At 33.3% G+C, this 20415-nt stretch overlaps 1 protein-coding gene across 1 annotated transcript in view; it reads left to right on the top strand.

Moving 5' to 3' along the window:
* The first annotated feature begins 3544 nt into the window (after positions 1-3544).
* ckn (CRK like proto-oncogene, adaptor protein) overlaps positions 3545-20415 on the top strand; it is a 356007-nt gene continuing 339136 nt past the window's right edge. Inside the window, exon 1 of the mRNA XM_068775453.1 lies at positions 3545-3783. Within this exon, the coding sequence (XP_068631554.1) occupies positions 3768-3783 (16 nt within the window). The 5' untranslated portion in view covers positions 3545-3767. The remainder of the gene's footprint in view (positions 3784-20415) is intronic.

The following is a 20415-nucleotide window of genomic DNA, read 5'->3' as shown; positions in this document are numbered from 1 at the left end:
GAAACTGCCAAAGAACGAAAAAATTCTAGATTCACACTCTAGTCGAGGTTTCAATGAAATTGCTAGCTGGATCATAGAACAGCCTATTACCTAACCGTGAAGCCTTTACGTACCTTGCAAGATTTTCCTCAAAAAACGTATAAATTAAACTGTTCTCAGAGTTTCATTCGTAACTTTTTCTTTCAGAGTCAAGGTTTCTTGTTGTTTTTCTCTTTTTAGCATCAACTCTCATATAGCAAACAACGACCGCCTACAAGTCTCGAAAGCTCTGTTCCATCCTCCTGACAAGTCATGGACCATGGATAAAGGCATATAAAACTTGATATAACTACCGGAGCCAAGGATTCTTCGAGCTTAGTTATTGTAAAAAATATATACAAACTCCGAGAATCAGTAAATGCTAATTTGAACTGTATTTGACTGCATATATGATTTCGACACTAGCGCATGTCACCCACATAACCACACTTATTTTTTAATTATTATTAAAGGCCTCAATATAACAAACCCCGGTTACTTTCTAAAGCTGAGACCGAGACACGTCTCGAGTCTCCTGATAGGAAAAAATTAAGATAAACTAATTAAAATTCAATTGTCAGCCATTAGAAAACGAAGCGGCCTCGTCTCGAGAGGACGCCAAACCTCGATCATATTATATAGAGTTGTTGTCGGAGTTTCTTCCACCACTTGTTCTCCTAGCACTAACGCTTTCAAAAAAGATAAAAATAATAGCCAGGAAACTAATTCTAGGTTAGGCCCTATTTGAAGCCTTTGAGTCTGATTATAAAACACGTATTGAGTTAAAAGTCAGGGTCCACTCTGGAGACTCTTGTGCCAGGTCCAGCTAAGTAATCTTTTCTAGCGTTTAAATCCGGTAATATTGCATGTAATGTATCCGCCCGAGCCAAGATCCCCGAGGGAGTCCTAGGGCTACGCTACGTAAATGAGGTTCAAGCTTGGCGTCTTCCGTACTCTGCGCCTTTAAAATTAAAGGACTGGTATAAACTAAGCAATAGTGTACATTCAGACAAAAAAGATAGACTTTTGAAAAGCTTACTTTTAATGAAAGGAGTTGCTAAACATTGGATACTTTCAAACGAATGTAGATATACTGAAGTTCTCTCCAGTATTAATAACAATAATCCACCTTGCTTCTGCAAGCAATTGCCGGCCATAAAATTATCTCTTAAACTGGTGGTGGCACGTGGTGACTTAAACGCCAATTTCATATGGTCATGGGGTCAACAGCAATCGATTTTTAGTCAAATAAATTGTTTAATAAATCTTAAATCATTTAGCTCCTATAAAGCCTAATAATAATTAAAATGAAAACGAGATAATTACAATTAATTTAAAATATTATAAAAATATATAGTAATATTTATTTAATTTGAGCTTAGGGACAATTGACACACCTCGATGTAAACCTATATCATAAACCAATTTGTAGATTGGCCTTAGTTGTGTGCGGCTGGTTGTAAATTACCATCTGTTTACGTATTCGCTTCTCAAAAATCAGTCCAAATTCAATGCCGACAGTAGCATTGTTGTAGTCGTCCGAATTCCAATCCCCGTTTGAATTTGAATTCGAAGGCACAATAATAATTTAAAACAAAGTTTTGTAGCTGTAGTGGACAGCAATACGAAGCGTTCTTACATAAACGCTAAAAAAATGTCCTAATGTAATATACGTCTAAATTAAAAATGAAATCAGTATGTACAAAAATCAATTCTTAATTGGGACTTTACTTTTACAATTGTATAAATAATAGTAGTAGTTAAATGTTTCGCAATACATTTAATGTAATTTCACAAGAAATTCTCTATGAATATAAGGGGATACGGTGCGCAAGTCAAGTTATACGAACTTTAAATACGACCGGATAATAAGTTGTAACGTAAGCTACGGAGTTGTAGACTCGTAGTATCTATTCACGGTACCGTAGCACGCCTGACGTGTATCGATTAGTGCGTCGGAATCAGCCGACGAGTCCCGAAAACGTCCGAATGGCCACGATGAATGCCGACGGCTGCGTTCATACATTGCGGAAGTAATAAAATGTACGTAAAGATATGAACCGGAAAAATTGTCGCTCTCTTTCTCTTTCTCCGTAGTCCCATTTTTCAGTTCGGGTTTTCTATTGAAAATTATATATTTACTGACAATGGGATTTTATAATTTATTTTACAACAATTGGATTTTTTCAGTGACTTTTTAATTTTTAGAATAGTTATTTTTAGGTTATCTTAATAATTGTTGCCACATCCATAATACTGTAAAAATACTAGTAAATTATAATATCACGTTAAAATTTTATGCCTTTAAAAAGGCGCTGCTGTCAAGAGATAATAACTTTGCTCAAAGAGCCTCTGCGCTCTGAAATGGAAAAGCGTCATTAAGCTCAAGTTAATTGGCCGCGTGTAGTTTAAGAGAGTACTCGAGGATGTCGCAGTAGAGTACACGCTCGCTGCGACTGCAGTCGACGAGGGCTGGAGGCGATTTAACGTATTGTAATACGAGTTTATGCGACGCGCCGCCCCCTTGCCTGCGAAACCGCCTCACCAACTCCATAGCTTAGCGACGACACGCCGATAGTCGTTCGTCCACGCACGCTAAAGCCGGCCGGCATCGATTTAAACAACTTAAACTCTTGAAATCTTACTTTCAGAGTTAAAACCCGGACATAAACGATTCCGTCAACTTACAGATGCAATGAATAAGGGTGGTTGCACTCTGAAGGCACACGGCATTATTTACGGTATATTTTGACGTGTGCTTTCGTTGCTAACTTCAAGTCGTCTAGATAATGGGGTGATGGATAGTGTTATCGGTCGTTTTCCACAGTGAAACGTGTTTTAAATTTATTTTCTTTTCGTTTATTGTGTTGTGGAAAACTCTAGACGTCATTTAAGATCATAGTGTGAGTGGTACTATACGTAAGTCGGTATTACATTTTGTGCGATTTTTATGTTGAGATTCATTCAACTTTTACGTTTCGTTTTTGCTCTTTTAATGAATGACTAGGCAATATTGTTTTTTGAGCATCTAAAAGTGACACGGACACATTTATACCTTGGGTAACCTATAAATTCTGGTGTCTCAGTTCACAACTTCAAACTGAATCATTGAGGTAAGTATTTTTTCTTGTAAAAAAAGTAGCGTTTTGATTGAAAAATTTTGTATATCTCAGAAAAATAATCAAATAAGCATTAATTAAATCAAAATATAATAGTGGAATATATTTTTCGAAATAGGTCTTCGGCACTACCAATATACGTAATAAATAAATATTCTTTAAAAATAAATAATTAACTAAGCCAATTTATTCGTCTCTTAACTGTTTCCTTTATGAAAAAAAAATCGCTTAATTTGTAAACAAGCGAAAATGGTGTGTTATTGTGTTATTGCGCCATCTACTATCTGCATTCTGGACTTAAATGTAGTTTGGGCATTTGCCGTTGACTAGCGCCGAAGTGTCAAACGACGACGCGCCTGCAGTCACGCGGCGTTGACGCGCGTCGCAACATGGTTGCGTGGGTGTAGATCGCTTCGTGATAAACACTTTTATGTTTTCTTCTTTATCAACATTACTATAAATGCTGAGATTTTAACTGTAGCTGCTTAACATTGACTTTTATTCCTTTATTGAATGTTTATAAGTGTTGTTTGTTAATACATATGGAAGTTTGTGATTGTGTATGTTGTTTTATTGCCGAGTACACACTAGAGAAGGATTTTGGCGGCGGATTGAAGGTCTAGGACTACTATGCGGAAAATTAATGGTAAGATAGGCTCAAAATTTTGGGATCATAGTGTAATTAATAGAACGTATATTTATATATATCAATATTTATTTGTCTATGTAAGCATATTTGTGTATATATAGAGGATGTTCAAGCATTTAACGTATTCATATAACACGTATTATCATTATAAAAGAAACTTTATCTAAATTAACACATTAGCTTTTTTAAAGTTATCTATCATTTTAACATCTGTTCACGCGTAATGCAGATAGAGGGGAACGTTGCCTCGGTAATAATAAAAACAACGGGGACATAAAATGCTGACTGCAAAGTCATGCACATTGCACTTATTGCAGGGGGACGCGTAACATAATACATAGCGAATGTTTTTATTATTTTTGTTTGAAACGTAGTTACCAATAAGTTAAATCTCATAATATTCTTTCATTAAATCGCTTCGTACACTCAAAGTTCCATTATTTCGTCGTAAAAATCGAAGTAGTATGAAGGCAAAATATATTCCCTATTTAAGCTGACGATAAAAGAGCTTGTCAATAAAAAGTTATTGCTTATGGTTCGAAATGTGAATGCTTTGGTGTGAAGCGAGCAGAGCTATTAATTGCATCTATAGATGTAATTCAACAAAATAAATAGTGTTATACAATATTAACGTTGTCATTTTAAATACGAAAATATTAAAATTATTGGTGAGTATAGAAACTAAGGTTGCCGGTGACAAAATCTGAATTGCAAAAATTTGATAACGACTTTATAAGGTGGAGCAATAACAGCGAGGTCATTAGAGCGGATTATGCAAGATTAAATTTCATTCAAGGTATCACATTTAAAAATTATGAGAAAAACTCGCTGGAAGGCCGGGCTTAAAAATTAAGTAAAATTTATTTAATTGGAACCTCTATCTTATGGAATAGCGGCGAAGTTTACTGTGAGTGTTTATAATCTGTGGTAATAAATGATTTCGAGTGAATTTATTTTTAAACCAATCGAACAGGCTACTTTATGATCTGGTGAGATATAGGCGCGTGCTTGAGAGTTCGTCGGCCGAAGCTTAGTTAATATGCCCGTACGTGCCGGCAGAAAATCAAATAAACAGCAGCTTTCATCTCCGGTTTATCGGCGATGCACTTCGTAGCCTTGCACTTTGCCGTGTGTGCACGACTGTTCGCTTTGACAAGGTTGTCGACTCAATAATATTTCTCGTCTACCTTTAACGTGCTTGACTAGAGTATTGAAATTTGTTAGACGATTTGTAAGTGTTGAATCGTTTAACGCAATCATGTATTTTAATTTTGTTATTAATAATTCTTTTGTGAAAGCGTAAACAGTTGCTTTTAAAAAAACTCTCGTGTAAAGCCACTAAATTATCATGCAATAATTTAAAAAGTTTAGTATAGATAAAAATTTATTAATAATTTATTACTGAATGAATTACTCAAACTGGTATATTAAAGTGATCAAGAATGGTCATTGTGACGATTTTGTGCGAGACCTATGCCTTGTAGTGGCCATTTATAGACTTACATGACGTTGAGTGGTTTTTTTTTTTTAATGGTTCCCGCTGTTGGGGACCTCTCCTTCCCCTATCTCGTGTGGGACAGGGACTTTTTAATTCTAGTAATTTATTTTATTTTGCAACATACGTATTATTCCTTTTATTTCTATATTTTAGTGTTCGTTTTATTTTTACTTATTGCATTTATTACCACCTTCCTGCAGTAGCTGAGGAAGCATTCTCTCTCCCCTTCGTCTTGCATGATGGCCGATACATTCCTTTCCTCTATCTTTTTGCTCATCCGGCATTCGGAATCTGCGCGCAGTCTTCCGAACGCCGGACAGTGGGCCACAAGGTGGACCACGGTCTGGCCCATGCTCGGTTCACAGAAGCACGAGGGGTCTTCCTTGAGCTTGAACCTGTGAAGGTACTCAGAGAACCCCCCGTGACCCGTGAAGAGCTGGGCCAAGACCGTATCCATCTCGACACTGCGGAGCACGCGGTAGGCTGAAATGGCGTCCGGGAAAAATATCCTCGTCACTGAAACCGTCGTTCCTTCCATATACCTCCTACGTTGAGTGGTTTAAGGGAATTTGTTTAATGAATCACAAAAATGTTGTTATTCTCAGATCGAGAAGCGTTTGGGATCTTCGTAAACGTGTACGGTCTGTACAAGAAATATCATAAAATTTTTATTTCTACGGGATTCGTATATTCGATTTTCGATTTTTGTGGCATTATGTTGGTACCTACGAAACCTTATGTCGATAGGTTTTGATAACTTTAATAGCGATTTTTCTTAGACATGTTTTGATTTATTTTTAATTTTTGCCTACTGCAAAAAATGTCCAAAGAATCTGTATCAAATTTTTAATGAAATACAAAATTAAATTGACAGACTGTGGCGTATGTGTAGCTTATGTAGTACCTTGGACCAAAAGAAGTAAAACTTGCAAGAATAAGGCCGAGAAAAGAAAATGAATAGAGCGCCAGACGCCCGAACACGACAATAGACGAAAACATCTATGAAGTCAAGAAAATAGGTTTAGCCAAACGTCGAATAACCTTTACAAAACTTGCTAAAGATTTATATGGATTTAAAGATTGGCTTAAGCCATATGATTTTTACTAATGATTTAAGTACGACACAAGTCACCGTGAAATTAGCAAAGTTCCTCATATTCAGTTAAAATTAGCATCGCATTAATATTACTAAGAAGCTGTTGGACTCCACAGTAACAATTTAATTTTTCTCCCGACAGTCATGATTGAAGATATATCATGTGTGTGTGCTTAGGATGTGAAGACCAAACTTAATGGAAGCCATGACTAAAAAAAATGCACCGAGTCCTAACGTGAAGGTTTTGCTTACACTTTTCTTCTATTTGCATGGTAGTGGTGTATAATGTATATATTCATTGGCTAGGACATTCAATAATGATATGTAATTTTTGTTCAATTAATCCTAAGCGATCTACCAAAGGACATAGTCAAGGTCGTGATAAGTTGCTGGAGGTGGGTAGCGCAAGACCGATCATTGTGGCGATCTTTGATGATGATCGGATGATAATGATCTATCACAATTGTCCGGATTTGTGGAACAACTAAAATCAACTTTTGCATAATTGCCTCTGCTCAAAAAATCTGCTAATGATACCGTAGGCGCTGTGTTCCCTACTCCGGGCCCCTCTGTGACACTTTTTATTCCAGAAACTCAAGAGCACCATAAAAGAACGACGTTACGTTTAGATTGAAGCGATAAAGACGGACGGCGAAAGGCGACACACGAAAGGAGAAGCTAAAGATTACAAAAAATATTTCAGAGTGCCTAGAGAAATCGAAAAAAAAAACCTTTTCTTAAGTGTTTTGTATCTGATGGGGCTTTGTACGGAACGAAGTAGATGTTTATGAATAAATAATTTATTAAAAACATAAAATGTTTGATACTTTTTGAACGTATATATTTAAAATTGAATAAGATCGTTATAATTATACTACAGTATTAAAGAATATACTTAAAGGTGACCTAAAAAAAACGTTTGCGTTTGTAGAGGGGTGTTCCCGTATACCTTAGGCACTAGGCCATGACCGTTGAAATTATGGTAGTACGTAAAGCCATTCCCGTTATATATACATATATATATATGTATATATATATGTATATATATGTACATATATATATATATATATATACAAAAATCCTCTCGAGACAATGATCATTGTTGTATTAAAGCTAACAAACCAGTTATCGACAGTTATAAATATTAACTGGATTAAAGTATAACATATAGTAAGTAAGCAATAGTTAAGCGAGTAATTACTTATTAAAAACGTGATCGCAACAGCACCATTTCTCAGTTATCGCTGGCTGTGTGTTAACTAACCAAGGTCACAATTTATCACATTAGTGATGTATTACATCAGGGTTCAACTTACTTAAGATTATGTATCTGGTTTACAAAATTATTTTTTAGATATTGCCGAATTACGTGATAAGAATATATGATTAAATAATATGTTAATAACTACAATAAAAGTCGTCAAGTGGCAACTCTACAATTAATTTTAATTTTAAAGTTATATGTCAGTAGGAGGTGGAATTTTCATGATATTATTTCAATAGTTAAAATAGTTCGTCAATATATAATAATACTAAGTTATTTAGATTAAGTTATCGAGAGTAGAGAGATATAGAGAGTAGTTATTTAGATTAAGAAAAACTGATTGTACGAACGTCGATGTAAATAGATGTATGAAAAACTTAATTACAGATATATTATATATCTATTGTTGTACACTGCCAATAATATATTGTTGTTAAAGAAATACAAAACGCAATTGGCCATAAATAGCATAGTACTATAGTGCACATAGTATTCTCAATTAAATCTTACGACCGTTCATTAGTTATTTATTCTAACCTTTCCCCTATGAAAATAAAGTAACAGTGTATTATTAAACATTTTTTCGATGAAATCATTATTGACCTACAATTGCTATAAAAAATATCTATATTTACTCATGTCATAAAAAACAATGCATTTTTAAAACATGCCCATCTTAGTCCTTTTAACAAACCCAAGGACAAAACACGTATACGAGACCCGACAGTGAATTCGAACCGAGTAAAACCGGTGTGAGTGTGACTTGTTTTGAGTTATGAATTCTCATACATTGTAGAAAACACTAAGCAGATACTTTTTAAGTTCACGCACCGTTCCGCTCCGTGAACTCGGCTCTGATGAAGCTGTAAAAGCCTTCGGGCTAACAGCATTAACATTAACAGTGAATAAGTAAGTAAGCAGATACTAAATATTTTGTATGCATTTAAATCTTTAATGTACTTGTAAATAAAGTACTACGGCACTACACTACGTTTTACGATAGTGATTGAATCTTAGTTGAGAACTGATTATTTTGGTACGGCCTTTTTGCATGAAGGCGGTATATGATCATGGAGAGTTCTAGAAATTATTGAACAAAAAAAGTGCTTTGAGATGCACGCTGGTGATTTGAAAATAAAAGTAGAAAACGAATGGACATTTCTGCTAAGAGTGGAGACATTATGAGGGCCGATATGATTAATTAGATTAGTAATTTTTGCATCGTTTATACTTAATATGTCGTAAAAATAACCAAATGCATGTATGCTTAACAATTACCTTTTTTCCGGCTTCACCTTTTTTCGTTCGAATTGTCCGTATAAACAAAACAGTTTCCAACTCAAACATCCTTCACCTCGTTTGTTTTCGCCAGTCTATTTGCCATTCATTAAGCGGCCAAGCAATTTGAAGCGATCATACGTCCCATGTGATGTAGATAATGTCTCTATTGATTTTACCAGCGGTTCGGAACACAGCTCCAATATTGACAATGAGCGGCAGTTTAGACGATGGTACGTGCCTAGGATAATGATGGCTGGAGTACGTGACGGCCGGTTCGTTGCTCCAGTTTTTATACTTCATCTTGTGAATGAGCTTCAAGAGACTGGCGCGCTTTCCTCCGATCTGCGGCCTTTGAAAGTTGCAGTTAAACTTGTCTGTGCTAGCAGTCAGTACGCTATTCGCATCTACTCACTGCTTCATAAGGCAAAACATTCTTTTCGCGGTATTTTTATATCTGTTAAATTTAGCGGCAGTATTATTCAAGAGTTAACGACTCGCGGATGTTAAAGTAATACAAAAGGGTATGTTAATTCCCGTTACGATCTAGGTAACGGATTTATGCTTAAATGTGGATTAGTTATTAATTTGGCGAAAGCAAATACTTTTTTGTGACGCTTAGACTGCGCCCAGACGAACAATCGTCGTCATCATTTCAGATATAGGAAATCTACTACTGGATATAGGCCTCCCCCACATAAATAAAAATTCTTATAAATTAAAATTATTTAATATATTCATTTATTTAAATGGTTATTATCGTTTATTTAATATACTTGAGAAAGTAACGGATAATGTGAAATAAAAATTTGAAGTAATATTTGTTTGTAGATCAAGTTTCAAAAAGTTAGGTTCTAATTAAAACTACCAATATTTTAATCGAACCAAAATTAAAATTTTCAGTACATATCGAATTTGTTACTGTTTCATTATTAATAAATATATTATAAATGTCCGTATAGAATAACTGCAAAAAATCCGTAAGTTATACGAAATTAGTTTGTTGGTTGGAATATTGTTTGTATTCGTAATATATCAAAGTTATAATGTATTCAATTTTAAACATTGATTTAAATGAAGACTTCATTATGAAAAATTAAATTAAAAAAAAAATAATTAGGAAATACGACGACATTAGGTTTAAAAGATTTATAGGGATAAATGTATAGCTGTCAACTAATGCATGGTAAGCACTATCCAAAAACTTAAGGTTTCACAAATAATAAACAACGCAATGGTAAGAAAAATCGTTTTCCAAGTTTGGATTTCAACATATTAAAATTAAATATTGTTTACTACCTGTCCTTGTAGACTTTATATTACCAGAAAAGGAATAGTTTTGTGTTTACTTTATACGGGCTGATTGGATATAGGTGTAATATACTTATTGCTGACATATGCTTTACCGTTCATTCACCCCTTTAAAGCTTTTATACCTATTTCTAAACACCTTGGTATCTTATTATTTTTGACCAACCAAAAGACACAAAACACGTTTTATCTAGATCGAAATGAAGGTGTTAAATCTTTTTCTGACAAATATGTTCACCCTAAAGCTTTTACATTTATTACAATTAACTTTAATATTTATTGATGAATCTACAAATTACTTTGAAGTTATTAGTATTTTGGATGTAACCGCCTGTTCGGAATTTGATTTCTTCTAAGTTATTTTTTTAACTTAGTAAAATATATATGGGTGTGAAAATGGTGTAACCCCACGTTGCGAATGCTTCGCATGCTGATATCCATGGGAACATTAGCAGTGGACGCGGCAGCGTCGCGCGTGGTTATCATTTTGATTGAGAGCATGCGTTGTGAGTCGCGACAAATTGTTACAGTTCGCTCCACTTCATATGTGATCGGAATATGAACTTTTAACTCTTCGGTTTCTTCATTATATCAGAGATTCCATCTAACACTCTATATACTATTTGTCTCCTGCTTACTTCGCGTGGCAGCCACTGCCTTTTGTAGGCGTAATTTCATATGATGTAATCTTGCTAATTATTAAAAAGCCTAAAAAATATTCTGGCTTAGTTAACTACGAGATTTATAATTTTAAAATATGCATTCTTATGAAGGCTGGGTCATCCTCTTACGGATGGAATTACGTAAAATCTGTTTTTAACTGAACTCTAGCCGTTAAGAGGAATGTTCCTACCTAATTTGTAGTATCAAAGCCTTAAGGTTCCAGAAATATTATGATGAGTCAGTATATAAGTAGACATGTAATATATCTATATCATTTTTTAACTTCATTTTTAGCGAAATCGGTAAAATATTGAATAATTGACCATCACTTGTATGTTTTATCGATACAGTTCACTTGTAATACCATAGTTTGACTGATGTATATGCAACAAGATTAGTTTATTTTAGCTATTTCCATAGTATGTCCTACGGGTTATTTGGATAATGCTGGTTATATAGATACGATTGTATTAAAAGAGGATGGTTGTGCATAATAATAAAAAAGTCGGGTGAGGTAAAATTATGACTAGGCGCTTTTGAAATAAATTCTTTTGTATTACTTCAGAATTATCATGTAATAAATTTAATTAAAAAAAAAAACTAGCATAATCAACAAACAATGTAAAGGGTTTTTAGGTGATACAAGTTGTATCACAAAAAAATGTTCTGGTGTGTTTTGGGGTCTTTCGGACGAGGACGCATTAGATTTCTCATAGATTCATTATTAGTTGAAAGTGTTAAATAAGAATTCAAAAATAGTCCATCTTAACACTTAATGTTATCAAACTAAACTATTTTTTAATTCTTCTCTTCAGTGAAGTGATAACTATAAATAATTCAAAATGAATTACCATATGAATAAATAAATAGATAAAAAGCAGTTAAAATTTAACAGTGATATTACCGTCAGAGTAATACGTCATAAAGTAGATTAGAGTATCTTAATGTAGTTATAATAAATAGGTGTTGCACTAACAATCTACGTATGAATAAATTATTGTATGTTAATGAAGTCTGTTGTGCTTGCGAGGCGCAGGTAAACTTTCCGGCTGTTCTGTCTTCCGGAGGGTGTGATACGGGCCCCATTTAAACATTCCCAGGGGTGATAAGGGGTAGGGATGCGCGCCGGTTAATCAAGTAACGTGATCCGTTTATCTGGAGTACTCTTGATATTGTGTCTGAAGCCGAACTTTGGAATAACGTAAGCTCATTACGAACGGAGATTAGGAGCGCGAGTTGCGCGTGACTCTAAAATATACCATAAATATAAAAAAACTTCGTAATATTATTGTGTAGTATCAATGTTGTCACCATTATTTTATAATAAATACGCGGTTTAAGGTAACTATGTTCTTCGTTTGAAATAATTAGTGACACGAACATAATTTTGATGTAATCAAAATATATTTATTACAAAACATGACTTTCTTTAGAATGTAAAGGGTCACTAGTTAGTTATAGGTGTAAATTCTGTAAAGTGTTGAATGCGTTACTCATCTCTCAACAAAGCGTTTTAAAGCTTTTACATATATTTCCAATCAACCTATATAAAGTGATTACTCTGCATGTCTTAACTTTTGACAGGGCAAAGTCTTCAGAAACAGATAGTTAACAATAATTTATTTTGATATGTATCGAGTAATCTAAATTACTCTATTATCATTACGTTATTGGAATCATTGATTTTTAAATAATTTACTTCGTTGTCAGCGCATAAGCTAAACATTCACCCCTGTAAAGCCTTTACAACTACAAACAATCAACTTGTTATTTTAATAAATTAGTAATGAAAGTGCCTTTTAATGTGTACCTTATTTTCAAGTCCGTTGCTGTTAAGTGATATTTTATTTACTTAAAGTTGATACGTTGTAAAGTTATTAGTTAAATGTGCCAAAGGATTTCCGTAGATTTCTAATAAAATGTTGTTTATGCTTAAGATTAGAAATAAGTATTTCCGCTTTAGTTGCTTGAGTTATTTATGTTAAAAGCGTTGAGTTTTTATTCAATATCCCTCCCGTGATAACTTATTTCCGTAATTAAGTTATAGTTCCACTTTTCACATGTCGCGCTCCGTTATGGTTAGGGTTGCCCGGCACTCGACGTGGCGTGTAATTGCTTAATCATTCCAGTGTTGCCACTTTAAAATGCTTTAGAGTTTTAAGTTTTTACAACTTGTTATATTATTAATATCACCAGTGATACGGAGAAACTATTTCCATATTTTTATCGTTTAAATATGGTACGTCTCAATATTTCATTGTTCACGGTAGTTACATTATGAACTGACTAAAAAAACTCACCGTGTACTATCTTTTATGTGTAAAATGTATTACTTAGTTTAAACAATAAAACACGGTTTATGACTAATGTATATACATTTTAAAAGCTAGTGTTGAGTTTCTGACTAGAATTTCTAAGCGGTTCAGCATTCCAAGCTGGTGGAGTCTTACGAATTGACTTTTATTTATAGTATTAAAATTATGAGTAATTATCGATTCAAAATTTCATTTAAACACCAATTTATTAAAGAAAACAGTGTGAAAATTTAATACCTGTAATATAATGTCTAATCTCTGTATACAGATTTTGATATAATAAAGACCAATATTGTTTGAAGGCCGCATACGAAAATATATTTTTTGCTGTATTTTTTTAAAACACTCATGTTTTGCAATGTATCGTATATGAATATTAAACATTGGTGTCTAACAACAAGACGTCGTGTTGCCGGAGGCTTGTTTGAGTTTGTCGTATTCCGACATCCCTTTTACCGGCGCATGAAGCGTGCGCTCCTAATAAACAATTAATATTCGCACAGGCTGGAATCCTTCGCGGTGCCGTGGCTGCGATGGAATTAGATCGATCGCAATGCAGTGAAATTGGAAGCCGCCTCCGGTCCGCCGTGCAGCGTTTCGCTCGTTTTACTGCATTCGATCTATTTACGTGGCCGTTATTGTAGCAATGTTGTAGAATTTTAACGGAATTGTCCTTGTGATTTATATCAGTACGTTTGATAAAAAAAAACTACATAAGTTTTTGCACAACATTTAGTTTTAGAAAATGATGAAATCTTAAGTAAACGATAAATAATGTACTGCGATTTAGAAATTATAAATTAATGAAAAGTATTTCCGAGCGATATCTTATTTCAATGTCTTTATCCTCGTTAGGCTCATAGACGCTCACTGCAAAGCATAAGCCTTTGCCAAAGATGGGGGATATACCATAATCGCCACCCTTGGCAGTCGCGTAGTGTATTATTGTGGTATGTAAAGGACTCTCCTGCACATACTCTGATAGTTTGTTTTTGAGCAGTGGCAATTCTATATAAAAATGCACAAAGTGTGAATTATATAAGATTGTATCTCGGAAATCGAGAAGCTGCAACCTACGATCGCGAGTCTCAGTCTTTTACCGCTGGACTACCAATGCTCGGTGTCTTTGTAATAAACGGCTATAATCTACAAAAACTTTTTTCTACTTCGTACACTCCAAGGTTTTAATAATAACGCAATTAACCAAAGATCTTCGTAACTGTCAAATGTTTGACTGCTTGGGATAAGTGTTTTAATTTACTCACAAACAACAAACCATTGTTAGGAAAAGAAAAGGATAGTTTTCCTGTTTTTCACAAAGTTTTCTATTTTTTCCATAAGAACTTTCTTCGCGACTTAATGTATGTATGGAAAAGTATTAGCCGAATTTGTGCAGTCGTGTTGTGGTGTGAGTTTTGTACCAAGCAATACGTTAAGCGCTTAACTTGTTTATATAGATTTGTTTTAGTGAATTATTGTTATTGTCGGTATTTGAGAACGTAACTTTTATTATGTTAAGTTGGCACAACTGCACTTGTGGTGTTAGGTTGGCTACAGTAGTTTTATGTTTGCACTGCAAACAGTTGTAAAAGATCTTGACTCAATACACTATCCAATTTTTTCGTATTCTGAACAGTTTTATTCATTATTTCACCTCATTGTATCAACAGTTATCTTAGGAAAAATTATATGACGCTTACAAATCTTTGTTAATAAACGTCATTTGTTCTTTTGCACAGTTAATAGTTGTCTTTTCCTTACATGGATATCCTATTGATTTGTACAAAGTAAAGCATTCATAAACTTAAGTGTAGGGCTGCCATTTATAAATTCCAAGAGTAGTAATTATTGCTACTTATTCAATAATCATTTAGTATTTAACATAGAATTTTATTGGAGTAAGATGCTGAGGCCTTTAGGTTTTGAAACCGAGACACCGGCAGTGTGGACAGACGTCCTTAAGACGTCCGGAAGATGGTGAATGCAAGCTGCTTCCGACTCCTTGAAACTTTTGGGGGAGGCCCAAAATCCAGCAATGGATGAGATGATGATGAAGATGCTGCATTGTTTTTACTATTTATCGGTTTTAGTTTCACCGCTTATTTGTTAGAAAAAAATATTTGAAACAAAACCTTACATTTAGTTTAAAATATCTCATTTAGCTTTAAACCAATAAACAAGGTTAAGTGACGTGACTACTTTATCTCTTTTCATAATTTAATTAAAAAACAAACTTTACAGCAACTCATTTGATTACACATAATCAAAAAATATATTACATTCAAGAGTTTAAGAAGGAACGATAATCTTTCAAAGTTGTTTTAAACTTTGACCTATACCTAACAACAACCTATACATAACATGCGTTTTTCCTAGCACAGTAGTCTTGTTTACTTTCGCGGTCGGAAGCGATAACCGTTATCAATCCGTAATTATAATTCAAAATTATCTTTCTTGTTATTGCTATAACGGAAGACCTCGTTTTAAATGAGACTTATTTATTCGCTCATTGTTAACATAATTAAAAATCTAAAGTATAAATGATAAAAATAAATAAAAAATGTCGGCCTAACATTTAATTAAATATAACTAAATATATAGATAAGCTTCACTATCTACAGTCAGTAATAAAAAAAATATTTAGTTAAAAAATTAATTATAAATGAGGAGATCCGAAAGAGAACCTGGGTGAACGATAAAGCTTGAAAACTTGCTCGTCTGAAGTGGGCAGTGGGGCACATCGCCCGTGCATCCGATGACCTTCGAGGCAGTAAGGTTCTCGAGACATGGGCCCCCTACTAGGTGGACCGATGTCATAGTTAAGGTTGCGAGAAGTCGTTGGATTCAGGCAGTGCAAAACCGGTCATCGTGATCTATCTGAAGATAATAGGCTGAAGAGCAGATTAAAAAAAAGATTAAAAATATTTTTATTTTCCTATAATATTAATTTATGTACAATAAGATGTATATGTGAAGAAACTAGTTTCATTAATAATTCTATTTTCTATTGTGCCGCGCTTATTTAATGTCGGTAAAGCAGTGGTTGTTTAATCTTGACACTTCATAGATGGCGCTGTTAATAATGGCGTCCATTGTGGTCGCCGGACGGTAAAGCAGTTGTTATTTGAGATGACAAAGTGATAATTTAAAATATTGCTGAATAAACTTTTAACAGGAATCAAGAATTTAAATAATAAACTTTAAATGTCGTTTCTCTATTTTCAGGTTGGTAAATGGTGTAAAACATGAAATATGTAATTATTATTAACTACCTACCGTGTTTAAAGTTTTTTAAAATAAATCTGTTTTCATAACAACACATTATTGTTTATTTGAAGCAAATACCTACATAGTTAAGAGAAATTGTCTTATATATTTAACATAATATTAATAATATAAAGCTATGGTCTATATATGTATGGCAGATCTGTCTTGATAGTGGCCAGTATTTAGATAAATAATTTAAAAAAATAAAACTATTTATTGTAGGAAATGGGAAGCTTTGACTTTTATTTTTAAATTTACATATTTAATCTAGATTTTTATTTACTTAAATTAAATATTATGAAACTAAAAAGGGCAAAGATTTACATTCAATGTATTGTTGGCAACTACAAGCGGGATTTATGTGTGTCGAAGACAAAACACGCCGAAATTGTATGCAAACTGCAGTCCGTTGGAGGCCAACAGATTTTATCTTCCTCAGCGCCGTGCAAGAGCTTTTGACTATACATTCTATAATACCATATATCTTGACTTTTTTTAAAAAAATCGCGCTGATTTAGCACTCCTATCCCCATAGTAAACATATATTTCGAATTTCATAAATAGATCAGAGAGCAGTATAGTTAATTGCCTTCATTGATAGGTACAACTTATAAAACATCCTGCAAAATATACAGAGACATGGTACACAAAATGAATGGTTTTCATAGTGATTAGTAAAAGTATTTTCTATTTAATTTAACAGATAATTCAGGAACACAATTAAGCTACAAACAAAATGGCGTATCACGTTAAGTATTCATTATAAAATTATAAGGAAATCAACAAACAGCCAACTTACTATTAACATTGGCGACTTGCGTATGATAAGAAATACATTTTAATGTACGACTTTTCTTAAATATTAAAAAGATATGTTTAGGTTGAAGTTCATTTTTTAATTAAAGTTTTTACTAGTACTTGTAGACGTTAAAAAGTAGTGTAACAACACAGGGGATGTTATTTTTTAATGTTTAGCCTATTGTAAAGCAAATTAAAAATAATTTATTATAAATATTTTGTGTTTATATTTTATGGGTTTGATTTCTTGTCGAAGTTAACAATTTTAAACAAATCTTTATTTTAATTCAGCGGAGTATTCTTTCGACGACATTTAAGGCTTTATTTTCTCTTCATGTATATTCTAGGACATTCTGTATACGCATATAAAGTTATATTAAAACCCGAAGCCACATTGCAATTATAAAAAATTAAAAACTGTATCACTTTTTTAATTATTTTTTAAATTTTGTATTACTTGTTTTCGTAATTTCTAATCATAATTATTAATTAATTATAGTTTTTTAAATTTATTAATAAAAATATTAATTACCGGGAGATTGGAAGTTCATAACGTTTTATTTAAAATTACATATTACTGTAACGGAAATGGAGCTAGAGTAAATTCCAAGACTCGATAATGAAAATCTAGCGTCTATGTGATGCAAATGATGGCTCAGTGTGCACAATCACTTACCACGAATACCTTAGCTATTCCATAATCCGTTCGTCGACACAGGAAGTGACGTCATCGGCCCCACACGCCCTGTGCTCGTCTTTTTGACCTTCACCTAAAAGACAGTCTACCGGTACTATTAACAACGGTTGTAACTGACAAACGTCAACCTAGGCGACCTTGAATTATTCTGGTTTTTTCCATAGCTTATATTTTAAACTGTTCATGAGTTGTAAATTCATTTAAATTACACTCCGCCTTATTTTACACAGTAGATACGTTCTTAAAAAAGCGTGCAAAATTAAATCGTTTAATAATACATGTGACGTAATGCAAATTTGAGGAAATCGTATATGTTGAAAAAAACAGGTAATAACGAAATTAATATTATAAAAGTATTTATAAAAAAAAAACTTCAAATCAGTGTACTGCCAAAATACAATCATATAAAAACACATAGTACATATAAAAATACAAACTGAAATTAAAAATAATTATTCATTGCTTATCAAGGCGCGCATGTCTTTTACGATTGGGACCAAAAATGCTATCATTAGTAAATACATCGGACATGGCTAGCCCAACTGTGGGTTTGAAGAATTTATTCATTATTAACTGCCTCTGTTTGTCTGTTGGTGCGGCTGTATTTCGGTTTAAAGTTGGTTATATAACTCTTGACAAACAAAAAAATGGTTTAAAAAATGGCTATTTATTTTTAATGGTACGCGTTATTTTAAAATCTTGTTAAAATTAGTTGGGTGTAATTAGGTCCTGTGGGTGATGGATTTGTATTGATTTTATTAAAGTTATAGGTAAACATTATTTAAATATTTGTATGCGTGTTGTTGTGAATAATAGTAAAACGGAAATGAATTTTGAAAGTATCTGTTATCCACATAGGCCTTGTTGTACGCGCGGAATGGGCATTCAGTGTGACTTTCCGGACTGATTAAATACGGGTCGTGAGTCACGAGGTTGTCGAAACCCATCTCGCTACTGTGTGCTATACAACGCGTCGATTTGTCCGACCGTACGGTATTCGCTACGGTTTTAATTAACAAATTCCCGTCAAATACTGTCAAATACCAGTTCATGAATGAGATCTACATTGCTGTAAATGTTTTCAATGACGTAATATTTTACCGTAAACGTATCTATGTCACATGACTGTAAGAGTTTCTATTTAAATTTCGTATTATGTTATAAAAATAGATAATGTCGCTTTGTTCAATTTTTTAATTCATTAAGTATGTGTGATTAAATTCACGCAAGTTAAGACTGTACAAATATCATCATTATTTCGAAGTCATTTGTTTTTGATTACAATTGATTAATTTAGTTTTTTACCGCAAAAAAAAAATTACACTAACTTTATCGGGTTTAAATTGAAAGCGGCGAAAGTTGACTTTGACAAATACAGTTTTTTTCAGTACTAAAAACATTTTACGGTAAAGCTTTAAATGAATGTTTAGTTCATTTGTTAACAAAAGGTTTTGAAGGTATAACACCTATTTCCAATAAACTTGTTTAAAGTGATTTCAAATGATACAATTATTTATTTTTTGTCTTGGAATATTTCACGCCAATAACTTCTGACATAATCTGTCGGAACAGATAGTAAATAAATATAATTTTATTATGTAGTAATTTTATTACATTATGTTATTCGTACTGTATTATCGTTTCATTATTCATTATTTCTTAAATTATTAATTTTTGGATAAGGTGTACAATAAATGAGATATATGTTCACCGTGAGCCTGGGGTACCGGGTTTAAAGCTTACAAACTCGGAGGACTCCGAGGCGATTCCGTACTCCTTACAGGAAAGAAGGTAACAGAGGACAGCGTCGCCTCACTGATAGACAGTGACGAAGACAGCCCTCGCGTTCTTCAAATGTTGCAGAGCAATAATCGAGGACGTAGTTAATAGTAATAAAGGTGAAAATAGTACAGGTCGAGTAAGAAATTAAAGGAATAGGAGGAAAAGTAAAACACTAATGTGAAAAATAAATAAAGAGAAAATAAATAAAACGGAAAGTTATGTAAATAATCAAAAATTGTTTAATTGTGATAAAACGTAAATTCAATTATGAATATTAACTAGCGATATTATGAATAAAATTGTGGTGCCCTGTTCCATAAATACGATAGGGGAGAGCGAAAGGCCTTTAATAGCGAGGGCCATAAGAATACAAACTATCTTCCTGTACTACCGAAGTTAAACACGTGTATGTTTAAATTCGATTAAAAGTGAAAATTAATTTTAAAACTTAATAAAATATTGTTTTCCATGTGTATTATGATTCGAATATAGCGTAAAATCCCTGACGTTATGCATAATGACGTGTTCAAGCATGCATTATCACTTCTAAACAAGCATTAATATTCTGGTACCGTTCACATCCACGTAGGCGTTGTGTTCCAACACTTAGGCTCTGTCTAACGCTTTATTCGCTAGTCTCATTTATAATGAGAGTGTTGC

Source organism: Battus philenor, unplaced genomic scaffold (assembly GCF_028537555.1).
Source record: "Battus philenor isolate CCGP_79_NKW_IND1 unplaced genomic scaffold, ilBatPhil1.0.hap1 SCAF_9, whole genome shotgun sequence".
In the NCBI taxonomy this organism is placed as follows: domain Eukaryota; kingdom Metazoa; phylum Arthropoda; class Insecta; order Lepidoptera; family Papilionidae; genus Battus; species Battus philenor.
The sequence above is the reverse complement of the archived record's forward strand: the minus strand, read 5'-3'. Positions and strand labels throughout refer to the sequence as shown.